Source organism: Arachis ipaensis, chromosome B7, assembly GCF_059453495.1.
Source record: "Arachis ipaensis isolate K30076 ecotype BB chromosome B7, ASM5945349v1, whole genome shotgun sequence".
Taxonomy (NCBI): Eukaryota; Viridiplantae; Streptophyta; class Magnoliopsida; order Fabales; family Fabaceae; genus Arachis; species Arachis ipaensis.
This window is the reverse complement of record NC_142442.1, coordinates 12,838,047-12,851,226: the sequence shown is the minus strand read 5'-3', so window position 1 is coordinate 12,851,226 and position 13,180 is coordinate 12,838,047. Positions and strand designations below refer to the sequence as shown.

The following is a 13,180-nucleotide window of genomic DNA, read 5'->3' as shown; positions in this document are numbered from 1 at the left end:
CTCAAAAGAACAAATAGTAAAATATCATTTAAGAATATGGAATCAGGCTCAAAAGAATTATGCAACAGTAAAAAAAGAAATACTTGCCATAGTGTTATGTGTTTCAAAATTTCAAGAAGATTTATTTAATAAAACATTTATAATAAGAATTGATTGTAAAGCAGCTCCTAGCGTTCTAAAAAATGATGTTAAAAATCTAGTTTCAAAATAGATATTTGCAAGATGGTATGCTATTTTATCATGTTTTGATTTTACTATTGAACATATAAAAGGAGAATTAAATTCACTCCCTGACTTTTTTATTAGAGAATTTTTGCAGGAAAAGAATGGATCAAAATTCAGCCTCTAGTGAAGATTACGGTCAACCTTTTGACCAAATAAAAGAAAAAAAATTACCAATTACTCTTGTACCAGCAAAAACATTATCATTAAGACCTATGACTATGTCACATGTTGTAAAAGCATCATCACTAGGGGTGGAAATAGGCCAGGCGGCCTGCCAGGGGCCTGCAGCCTGGCCTGTGTTCGGCCTGACCTGGCCTGGCCTGATAGGAAATAGGCACAGGCTCAGGCTACTAAAAAAGCCTATATTCTTTAAAAGGCCAGGCCTAGGCTTTTGAAATAGCCTGTTGGGCCTGTTAGGCCGGCCTGAGCCTGCAAATATATATAAAGAGTTTTATTATACTAGTAAAAATGCTATTAGAAAGATTTGAACTTGGGTCTTCTATCTTATGAAAATACCTTTATCCACTCAGCCGTTTGTCTCTTTAGTTATATATGCGTATTTTGTATCAATATTATTCATAAATTTATTATTTAATATTTTATAATTTTAAAAATTAAATTATATCTTAAATTTAATTATTATTAAAAAAAAAAATAGGCCTAGTGACAGGCTTCAGGCCAGGCCAGATTTAACAACAGGCCAGGCTCAGTACTCATTAAAAAGCCTATACCAGGCTACAGGCCAGGCTAAGGCCAATATACTCTATTACAGGCCTGGCCTGTTAAGAGTAAAGCCTGGCCTGGCCTGGCCTGTTTCCACCCCTAATCATCACCATCTAAGACCTCTTTAATTACTACTAATAATAAATTCACATTACTACAACCATCTGACCTTTATAACATTCAACCCTTGAAAGAACAGTTTTCATATTATGAAAAGCCCAATCCTATCAGAATATTAGCCATAGGAAAAGAGTGGTTTAAAAAAGATAGCAAAACCTTATACAAAATTATCTTTCCAAATACTTTTCATTATATTCCTATTAATCCACAAAAAACCCAAAAATTTTATAAATTCATATTAGTATACACTGGATCCATTGAATTAATTCATTATAAAGATCCCAATACCGAACGGTCTATTTATTCAAAAATAAAAATCATGAAAATATTATCATTACAAGAGTGAAAATTACCCCCATATCAGTCTAAGAGCTTCTCATTAAAATTTGAACCTCAAATTAAAATTTGAATCTCAAAGTTATACTTATTATGACTACCAAGAAGGCAAGAAGCATGGAATCATATATTATTCCTATCACCAAATCCTCATTCCTGGTTCATTTGGTTCAGAAAGGGAATATCATTACAATTTTTCAAATGGTTCCAATCATGGTTCCAAACCTTTGGACCGTTAGAAGCATTTTTCCCAAAAGAAGTCAGCTTGGCCTATGAATATTTAAAAGCAAGTCATCATTTTTACAAGAATATAAATTCATTTCGTTTATAGCAGCAATGGGAATAAGTTAGATTATGACTTGGGAGTATGATTCAGCAGCCTATGAAGAATGTCCAAATATACAATACTTAGTAAGAGTAATAAAAATAAAATGGTGGAATAAATACGACATAAATTTGCTAAGGAAAGGAGCTATTGATCAATGGTTAACAACATCACAAAAGCGTCTGGCATTAACAGCTTCAAGCACTACCAATGAACAAATAGCTTATAAAAAAGAGACCCAATTCTTAGCCCAGAAGCGACAAATTATGGCAGCTCTAGAAGCAGCAACATCAGAAGAAGATATCCAGAATTCACTACAAGCAATCCAGGCTGTACCTCTCGGAGAAGACGAAGAAGTCCAATTCAGTCCAACTCATTATTTTCAAGATTCTCAAGACCCTTTTGAAATGTAAAAAGCCCAGTTAAAATTATCTCTGTAAAAAAATAAAAAAAAAAACAGTAAATGTCTGCAAACAGTAAATGTCGACAAACAGTAAAAACAAACAGTACTGTCGGTAAATAGTAACCAAATAGTAATCGTTTGAGGTCTATAAATACCAAAGGCCTCATTCATTACAAGGCACAAAAAACTTGAAAGCTCAAAAGCTCTCTCTACTTCTATATCTTCTTACTTCATAATTTCTCTAAATATTTGTAGTCATCTCCAAGATTGTATCAACTTTACAAGTAAGTTCTGTAAGCTTACTATTTTATTCTTTCTTTTCTTATAATTTCTTTATTCTCCTAGTTATTATTTCTATTCTTATAACATGAAAGAGTTTCAAAAACGACTTATTTCTTTGAAGCTTGTTATAAGAAAAATGAAAATAAGAATAATAGCAATAGCATAAGAAGATTAACAACTGAGAAATAAAGAAGATAAACAAGAAAATAATTAGAACCAAAAAGTTGCTACAACATATTAAAACCATGAAATAAAAAAAATGTTAAAGAAAGTATTAAGAATAAACGTATTCATCATGTTAGAAGAATGCATTATCTTCATAGATAAAGTATGATCGCTTTGCAAGAGATACAGTCACGAATACAAGTAGTAAAAGTTCAAATGATGCAACTGATACAACCCTCGATACAATCCTTACAAGCAGTACCACCTTATAGTTCAATCACTTTGATATATAATTGTTACGGCCTGGCCCAAGCAGTTTACGGGTCGGCCTGACCCGAGCAACACCCGACCCGAACGGTCGGGGGTGAGATGCTCAGATCCCAACCTGGACACGCGTCCCTGATAGCTTCACCACAGCTGTACAAGGGAGACCTCGAAGAAGGTGGGCCTGTCCCCGTAGGGCCCACCTCTGACACGGTATATATGGGGAAGGACCTACCCTTCCCCCAAGGTACGTCACATACCACTCACTCTCTACTCGCCTGCACACTTCACTGACTAGAGCGTCGAAGTGTCTTTGCAGGTGACACCCCCTTTTGTATTCGAAGAGCTCGGGACCTCGCATATCTCCAACCCGGAGACGTACGACCAGACGACTTCCCCTTCTTTGGAGAGGATACCAATCCTACCCGTCCGATACCCGATCTACCGAACATTGGCGCCGTCTGTGGGGATCGTCCATGGACTTCGTACTGGTCCAAACTGGAACAGGCCGCGAGGCCGAGCCCGGAGGGGACGCCACCGCGACTGCTTCCCAGCAACATCCAAGGTCCCCTCCGAGGCACACAACACAATCCCACGAGAGATGCCCCTTCAAGGGAACTAGCGACAACCACGCCAGAATAATGCAAGAACTACGCTACAGGATGCAAGACTTGGAACGCCGGCTGGCAGACAGGGAGCACGACCAACACACCCCAGAACAAAGCCACTCCCGCTTTCACTCTAGGAGCCACTCCAGACGCACGCCCAGCCCCCAGGCTAAATCCGAGAGCGCTGGGGAAAGAGGACGTGCGAGAAGACGCCATGACCCCGTCATTTATGCCAGACATGAAAGACGGCATACTACAGATCGAGGAACCAAAGATGCTTATCGGGAGGACGACGAAGGAAGAATGACGAGAACACGGGGACCCGTGATAATGGGGGCGACCCCATTTCATCGTTCCATACTCGAGGTCCAGCTGCCAAAACATTTTGACAAGCCAACGGACATGAGGTACGACGGAACGCAAGACCCGCTGGAACATCTCACGGCCTTTGAGGCCAGAATGAACCTTGAGGGAGTGGGAGACGAGGTAAGGTGCTGCGCCTTCCCGGTCACCCTGGCAGGACCTGCAATATGGTGGTTCAATAACCTCCCGCAGGGCTCGGTGACCGGCTTCGCGAACATCAGCCATGCCTTCTTAGCCCAATTCACGACCAGGATTGCAAAGGCGAAGCACCCAATCAACCTGCTCGGGGTGACTCAGCAACCCGACGAGTCGACCAGAAAATACCTAGACAGATTCAACGATGAGTGCTTGGAAATCGATGGGCTGACGGACTCAGTCGCAAGTTTGTGCTTGACGAACGGACTCCTGAACGAGGACTTCAGAAAGCACCTTACCACAAAACCAGTGTGGAGTATGCAGGAAATCCAATGTGTGGCTAAGGAGTACATCAACCACAAAGAAGTGAGTCGAATCGTGGCCACCAACAAACGGCCGGCCTCTCACAACCAAGACCGACACCACGGAAGCAGAGAAGGACAAAAGGAACACGCCAGAGATGGCGGCCCGAGCAAGGCACCCAGACCATTTCCTCGTATCGGGAAGTTCACCAACTACACTCCCCTCACCGCGCCGATCATGGAAGTTTATCAACAAATTGCCGAAAAAGGGATCTTGTCAAAGCCCCGACCACTGAAGGAACGAACAGGAGGAAACCGAAGCCTCCACTGTGATTATCACAAGGGCTATGGGCATAAAATCCAAAACTGCTTCGATCTAAAGGACGCACTGGAGCAGGCCATCAGGGATGGAAAGCTAGCCAAATTTTCCCACCTTATTAGGGAGCTGAGGCGACAGAATCGCGACCACGACAGTGAGGATAGGACTCGGGCACCGAAGCGACGCTAAGAACCAGAAGACGACAACCGGGGCCTCACCATAGTGAACGTGGTAACAGCTAGGAATGCAGCACCTAGGTCAAGGTCGGCACACAGGAAAGACGCTAAAGTCCTGGCGATCTCCTCATCCTCTACGCAAAGCACTGGGAAGCTCTCACCCATTTCGTTTGGCCCGGAGGATCAGTGGTTCGACGAGATCGGAGAGAGTCCTCCCATGGTCATAACGGCCAGAGAAGGAACCGGTCTCGTCAAACGAATCCTTTAGATACAAGGGCAGACTCGAACATCATATTCCGCAATGTGTTCGATGCTTTGGGCCTAAGGGACGCCGACCTACAGATGCACCAGCACGGCGTCGTAGGGCTCGGCGACCATTTCATCAAGCCGGATGGCATAATCACCCTGCCGATCTCATTGGGACAAGGCCAGGCGAGAAGAACGGTAATGGCCAAATTTTTGATCCTACGGGACTCCACCGCCTACAACATCATCCTGGGGAGAAAGACAATCAACGACCTAGGAGGAGTCATCAGCACGAGGATGTTAGTAATGAAGTTCATAACTGAAGAAGGGTCAGTAGGGTCTGTGAGGGGAGACCTGGAAACGGCAGTCGCCTGCGACAACGCCAGTCTCTCGTTAAGAAAAAAGTCTAAAGAGGCATCGGGAGTATTTCTCACCGACCTAGATGCCAGAGTTGACGACAAACCAAGACTCGAACCCGAAGGGGACCTGGAGAAGTTTAGGGTCGGGAACTCAGAGGAAAAATTCACGTTCGTGAATAGGAACCTCCCCCATGAGTTAAAAGAACCTTTGATAGAACTGATCAGAGCCAATGGTGATTTGTTTGCCTGGACACCTGCCGACATGCCGGGCATAGACTCCGGTCTCATGTCGCACCACCTAGCCATCAGACCGGAAGCCAAACCAGTGGCCCAAAGAAGGAGAAAAATGTCTCAGGAAAGAGCAGAGGAAGTGGCCAGACAGACGGCCGGCCTTCTCGAAGCGGGGTTCATCTGGGAGCTGGACTATTCGACCTGGCTATCAAACATGGTCCTGGTAAAAAAGCACAATGGGAAATGGACAATGTGTGTAGACTACTCCGATCTCAATAAAGCATGCCCTAAGGACTGCTACCCCCTTCCCAATATTAACGCACTCGTCGACGCGGCTGCGAGATACCAGTATCTGAGTTTTATGGATGCCTACTCCGGCTACAATCAGATACCGATGCACCGGCCAGACGAGGATAAAACGGCGTTCATAACGCCAGGGAGGACCTACTGCTACAGGGTGATGCCGTTTGGCCTGAAGAACGCAGGGCAACGTACCAGAGACTGATGAACAAAATATTCAGCAACCTCATCGGCAAGACGGTCGAAGTTTACGTGGATGATATCCTCGCAAAGACCACCCGCCCTGACGATCTCATAAGCGACCTGGAGAACGTGTTCACATCCCTCCGACAACACGGCATGAGGCTCAACCCGCTTAAGTGCGCCTTTGTCATGGAGACCGGAAAGTTCTTGGGATTCATGATAACCCAGAGGGGAGTGGAGGCCAACCCTGAAAAGTGCCAAGCAATACTCCAGATAAGGAGTCCGGGCTGCATCAAAGACGTTCAGCGGCTGACGATAAGGCTCACAGTGTTGTCCCGTTTCCTCGGTGCATCGGCAGCAAAGGCCCTACCCTTTTTCACTTTGATGAAGAAGGGAATAGCATTTGAGTGCACCCCTGCGTGCGAAGAAGCTTTCAACCACTTCAAAGAGATTCTAGAAGCACCCCAAGTGCTCGGGAAGCCCAAACCGGAGAACCACTCTATTTGTACCTAGCCATAACGGAAGGGGCGCTTGCAGCGATGTTGGTGCGCGAAGAAGGGAAGGCCCAGCAACCAATCTACTTTGTGAGTAGAGCACTGCAAGGGGCAGAACTTAGATACAGCAAGCTGGAAAAGCTGGCACTGGCACTCCTGGTCTCCTCCCGCCGACTACGACAGTACTTCCAGAGTCACCAGGTGGTCGTGAGGACGGATCAGGGGATTCGTCAGGTGCTCCAAAAACCTGATCTGGCGGGAAAGATGATGACCTGGGCCATCAAACTATCCCAATACGACCTAGGCTACGAGCCCCGACACGCGATTAAGGCGCAAGCAATGGCAGACTTCCTAGTGGAAGTAACTGGGAATCCAACCGAGGACACGGACACACGGTGGAAGCTCCATGTAGACGGAGCCTCCAACCAGACGTCCGGGGGCATCGGGATCATCTTAGAAAGCTCGGCCGGAGTCATCTACGAACAATCGGTTAAGTTTGAGTTTCCCGTATCGAACAACCAAGCAGAATACGAAGCCCTCCTGGGGGTTTGGTTCTAGCTCAAGAAGTTGGGGCCACGAGGCTGGAAGTATGCAGTGACTCGCAAGTCGTCATTTCGCAAGTGAATAGAAGCTACCAAGCCAGAGACTCACTGCTACAGAAATACTTAGAGAGGGTCAAGGAGCTGAGCAAACAATTTGAAGAGGTCACGATCTAACACGTTCCAAGGAAGAGGAACACACGGACAGACCTCCTATCCAAGCTAGCGAGCACAAAACCTGGAATTGGCAACCGCTCCCTCATCCAAGGCATCACGAAAGAGCCGGTGGTTGCCCTCCACCTGACCAAAATAAGCCCTTCTTAGATGGACCCCATCACTGACTTCCTGGAAAGCGGCAAACTCCCTGAGGACGAGAAGGAAGCCAAAGCGTTAAGAAGAGAAGCCGCCAAATACACGGTCATACAAGACCAGCTATTCAAAAAGGGACTCAGCCAACCTTTGCTGAAGTGCCTACACCCCGACCAGACGGACTACGTACTCAGAGAAGTCCATGAGGGGTGCTGCGGCCATCACATCGGGGGCAAAGCCCTAGCAAGGAAGCTTATCCGAGCTGGATACTACTGGCCAACAATGATGAATGACTCTAGAGAATTCGTAACAAAAGTGTGAAGTGTCAACAGAACGCCAACTTCCACAAAGCTCCAGCTTCCGAGCTGAGCCTACTGGCGTCTACCCGACCTTTCGCACAATGGGAAATCGACCTCTTAGGACCCTTCCCGGTCGGCCCAGGACAAGTCAAGTATCTCATAGTTGCCATCGACTATTACACCAAATGGATAGAGGCTGAACCACTGGCCAGCATATCCTCATCCAATTGTAGAAAGTTCCTGTGGAGGCAGGTGGTAACTCGATTCAGCATCCCGGAGATCATCATATCGGATAATGGGACACAGTTCACTGATAAGAAGTTTGCAGAATTTCTCACCGGCTTGGGGATAAAACAGAAGTTCTCCTCGGTTGAGCATCCCCAGACAAATAGACAAGTGGAGTCCACAAATAAGGTTATCTTATTAGGTCTCAAGAAGCGTCTAGATAGCAAAAAAGGCGCATGGGCCGACGAGCTCGCCTCGGTCCTCTGGTCCTACCGAACAACCGAGCAAAGTTCCAAAGGAGAAACCCCCTTTCGCCTAACATACGGAGTCGATGCAGTGATACCTATAGAGATCGACGAGTCGAGCCCGCGGTCACTCCTCGCAGGAGTAGAAAAAGCAGTAGACAAAGATCTGGTAGACGAGGTCAGAGAGATGGCCCACTTATCAGAGATAGCGCTAAAACAAAAATAGCCCTACGCTACAACACCAAGGTCCTCAGGAGGGAATTTGAGGAAAGGGACCTCGTCCTGCAGCGCAACGACGTCGGGCAACCGGCCCCGGGAGAAGGAAAGCTAGCAGCAAACTGGGAAGGCCCCTACAGAATCAAAGAAGTGCTTGGCAAAGGTGCCTACAAGCTGGAAAGACTCGACGGCAAAGAAATCCCGAGAACATGGAATGCAGGTAACCTGAGAAGGTTCTATTCATAGCTCGGGCACACCAGCCAAGCGGCCTGACGAGCTAGATGGATGTTTACTTTTATCAAATGATAATTTCCAATGACTTACTTTTATCAAATGCCTACCATGTTCATGAATTTGTTTAGCTAACGACTAATTTTTACTTGTCTGAATTCTTCCATCTACTACTCCCGAATACGTATCCCACACAATCGCATTCTTCAACGGCAACCCGGGACTGATCACCCCGGGAGCCAGTTGGATCATAGCCATAATTAACGGCCGTGATAATATGACCAAGACGGTTTCAACCACGTTACCAACGTAAACGGCAAAATGGACACAAGCAATAAGTCCACACCAGAAAAACGGTAACAAAACATAAACGCCACTAAACAAACAAGATAGAGGCAATAACTAGAAGCCGACCAAGCGACCATTAAAGAGTAACAAACGTCTTAACGGTTGCAACAAAGTATTTTACAAAACCATACACAAGTTACAAGAGTTCAATTTCGGGGCATATCGACAATCTTGCCATCCTGAATCGTTTTGAAAACCCCAATAGCCGACGTGTCGAAGTCCGGAACCATGATCTTCACCTGAGCCTTGAGAGCCTCCTCAGTCATGAAGATCGCGTTCTTTCCTTGCTCTTTAGTCGCCTTGTGCTTCCTCTTAAGCTCTTCGACCTCGGCTTGAGCAGCTCTAACCGACGAAACGGCCTGGTCACGTTCCTTCTCCAAGGCCGCCACCGACCCTGCGCGACATTCAACTGGCTCTCAAGGGTCATCTCTCGCTCGACCAAACGAGACACGGTCTCATCGGAGGCTTTCAACTTCTCCTCAGCAGAGGCAACTTTCTCCTCAGCGGCCTTGAGCTTCTCCCCTGCCTCGGATAGCTGCCCCTGGAGTGACTCGACTTGAACTTTGAAATCGTTGTTCGCCTTGGCAGAAGACTCAAGTTTCCTTCGAAGCGCCTGCATCCCCGACAGCTCGAACTCGGCTTTCTGAGCTATCAAAGCTCCGCGGAGTAGAGTACGATACATCCACCTCGCCTGGCCCGCCAGTTCGGTGCCATGGAAGTGGTCCTCCGTGCCAGGGATTAGCTGGGAGTCAAGGAAGGCGGCAGCGTCAAAATTCCTCTCCATCACGGTAAGGGTTCCTTCCGGGCTGGAGGATGCCCTTCGCCTCTTAGGAGTGGGGATGAGCTGCAAATCATCATCCTCCTGACGAGAAGATGACGAGTGCCCAACAGCGGCCGTCTCATCGAGAACGGGAGAAGTTCGCACCCCGACAGAGTTCTTATCGGACATCTCGGCGTCCCGAGGAGAAGGTACGGCTTGATTCTCCTTCTCCTCGGTAGGGCCTTCTGACTTCCCGTCATCCTTCTTGTCGGCCTTCTCCTCGTCGCTATCCTCCAAGAAGGTCTTGACTAAACTTTCGAGCCCGGTCACCGAAGCAGACATCTCCACTACAACAGAGAAACAAATGCGTTAGTCGAGAAGTCGGCAAGAGCAAATTAAATAATAAACGAGGCAAAAGTACAAGACAAAACAGCTCACAAATATAATTCCTGGCGGCCTCCCGTTCACCCATAAGGAGGTGGGGGTTCACAAGGTTCTTTCCAAAAATCGCAAACAACACATCGGCAATTCTTTTATTTACAGGGGACATCCCCTTGTAGGTCACCTTAATGAAGGTGTTAGACCCCGGCCCGAAGCTCCAATACGTCGGGATGAGGCGTTCTCCCTCTAGCGACAACCAAAAGGGATGGCGACCTTTGACGGGACGAACTTTGAAGTAATTGTCTTTGAACCCATGATAGGAGTCCTCGAACAGGCCAAATACCCTCCGACCTTGGGCAGATCGGAAAGACAGGAACCCTTTCCTCGCTTTCCCTTGTCTGGAAGGGTTGGTAAGGTTGAAGAAGAAGAGAAAGACATCTACCGACACCGGCAGCTCGAGATATTCACAAACCATCTCGAAATAGCGGATAGAAGCCCAGCTGTTCGGATGAAGCTGCGACGGCGACACGGATATCCGATTAAGAAGCGACATCTGAAAATCAGAAAACGGTATGCGAACGCCAACCTGGGTGAACATGGCTTTGTAAAACCAAATCCAGTCGGCAACCCGGGGGGAGCAAAAATTAATCTCATACAACCGCTCATTGGGGGCAGGAACGAAGGACTCATAATTGGCCTCCTCGTCTGTCCCCCCGCACAGATACCCGACTTGCTGGAACTCCGTCACCTCCTCCAGATCCATCTGATTTGGTGAGTCCTTCACATCGGAGGTCACCCAAGCGTAGGGGTCATAGTTCGCGGCGGAAGCAGAAGCCCGGAAAACGATGCGAGGCATACCTACAGTGGGGGTACCACTCCATTAGTCTATGAGGTCGGGAGTCCGGGAAAAACCCAGAAACTATGTCCATCTTATTCAACAGTTAAGATCAAGCATGGCTAAAGTTATACTTATCATGCAAGCCGCCTAAAAGCCTACCCTGGAATGGTACCCCTCCCCTAACGCGTTTACTTGGCACTAAAAAGCCATCTAGCAACAAGGATCAAACAAAAACAGCAAGAACATGGAGCTAATGCAAGCGGTAAACGCTACAACAACAAAGCAGAAAAGAGAGAGGATCAAAGATTACCTGAATCGGTTACGAAAATTGAGAAGGAATAAGGAGAGATGCACGGAGATGCTAGAACGAAGCTTTGGGATGCTCTGGAATTTTCTGGGTGAAGAAGAATGAGGTAGTAGGAGCAAGAGTGTAAGGGAAAAAGATCAAAGCAAAACTGTTTAAAACTGCCACCCAGGAAGCGCGAAAGACCTGGGGGCAAAATAGTCTTTGCATACGGGATTTTCCAGCCCATTATGAGCATTAAATGCCCTGCGCGAAGAACGAGGCGACAAACGGTTGTTCCAACAACGAACAGACACGCGCACAAGAGGCATGTCCACCCCCACAGACGGCTGGCCTGACGACGCCACACGAGAAAGGAGATGACGCGCCACCAACTGTCCTCACGGTCGTTGCTGGCGCATCGGGGGCACTGTTACGGCCTGGCCCAAGCAGTTTACGGGCCGGCCCGAGCCGAGCAGCACCCGACCCGGACACGCGTCCATGACACGCGTCCCTGATAGCTTCGCCACAGCTGTACAAGGGAGGCCTCGAAGAAGGTGGGCCTGTCCTCGCAGGGCCCACCTCTGACACGGTATATATGGGGAAGGACCTACCCTTCCCCTAAGGTACGTCACATACCACTCACTCTCTACTCGCCTACACACTTCACTGACTAGGGCATCGGAGTGTCTTTGCAGGTGACACCCCCCTTCTGTATTCGAAGAGCTCGGGACCTCGCATATCCCCAATCCGGAGACGTACGACCAGACGACTTCCCCTTCTTTGGAGAGGATACCAATCCAACCCGTCCGGTACCCGATCTACCGAACAATAATATTTATAAATATCATATAAAAGATAAGAATGAACTGATATGAATGTTTTGGAGATAAATAATTAAATACCTTGCCAAATAAGTTATAACTCAAATGACATAGTCTCTTGATATTTAACTAAGAAATTACAGATTCGAATATCCCTATTTTTGGTAAAAAAAAAAGTTAAATACGTTTTACAAACATAAAGAATATCTCTCATTGACAAGAATCCTAAAACTCCTTATTAGGAAAAATTTATCCATATTCACAAAACATGCATGAAGAATATTCGCCTTATTTTTCATCCTCTATTTCAATTTCTTCGGCTATTTTTTCCCAAAATATTTATATATTTTAATTTAATTTGTATTTATAAAATATCATTTAATTGAGGTAGACAGGATCATGTACAAACCTAAAGTGCATGCTGCCACCCTGCGGTATTCGGGCCACGCTTCTCTCAGTTCTCTGCATGTGAAATACAATATCATAACATTATTGTACAATATTTGTGAAAGAGCTCTCTATAGTGCTGAAAGTATCTCTAAGATTTTAACGGACTTGAGTATAGAAAAGAATTAGAAAAAACTAAAGGGATTAATTCATAGATATGTTATTTTATCACAAAACTCTAAAATTCAAAAATAGTACTATATAAAAAATTTGATCTATTACTATATCGATATTTTTTATTATTATTATTTATCTATTTTTCAGTTATATTGATATTATTACTACTAATGTTATTATTACATTTTATTATTATTATTATTATTATTATTATTATTATTATTATTATTAAAAATTTGTTTACTATGATATAAAATAAAGATTTTTTTTACCTCACTGCTTAAAAAATACGTGTATATTTTTTTACAAGACTAAAATAATTTATTAACTACTTCGACTACAAACAATTTTAATTATTGATTGCTACTTATTTATCATTACTAAAGATTTACTAAATTATAACAATTAAATACTATTTAATTTAAATTGATATGTACAATTCTAAATATAAATAATTAAAGCATCATAATTAATAATCATAAATGTATTTAAATTCTAAATGTCAGTCCTTTTAATTTGTCAATTAATTTTATTTTAAAAAATCATTAAATTTACATGA

General features: G+C 45.3%; 2 protein-coding genes across 2 annotated transcripts; both read left to right on the top strand.

Moving 5' to 3' along the window:
• Positions 1-6,604: 6,604 nt before the first annotated feature.
• Positions 6,605-7,117, top strand: LOC148550363 (uncharacterized). The gene has a single exon (XM_088494460.1). The coding sequence runs from the start codon at positions 6,605-6,607 to the stop codon at positions 7,115-7,117; it is 513 nt and encodes a 170-aa protein (XP_088350586.1).
• Positions 7,118-7,422: 305 nt separating this feature from the next.
• Positions 7,423-8,402, top strand: LOC110264990 (uncharacterized). The gene is made up of 2 exons (XM_088494459.1): positions 7,423-7,713; positions 7,959-8,402. The coding sequence occupies exons 1-2, from the start codon at positions 7,423-7,425 to the stop codon at positions 8,400-8,402; spliced, it is 735 nt and encodes a 244-aa protein (XP_088350585.1).
• The last annotated feature ends 4,778 nt before the right edge of the window (positions 8,403-13,180 follow it).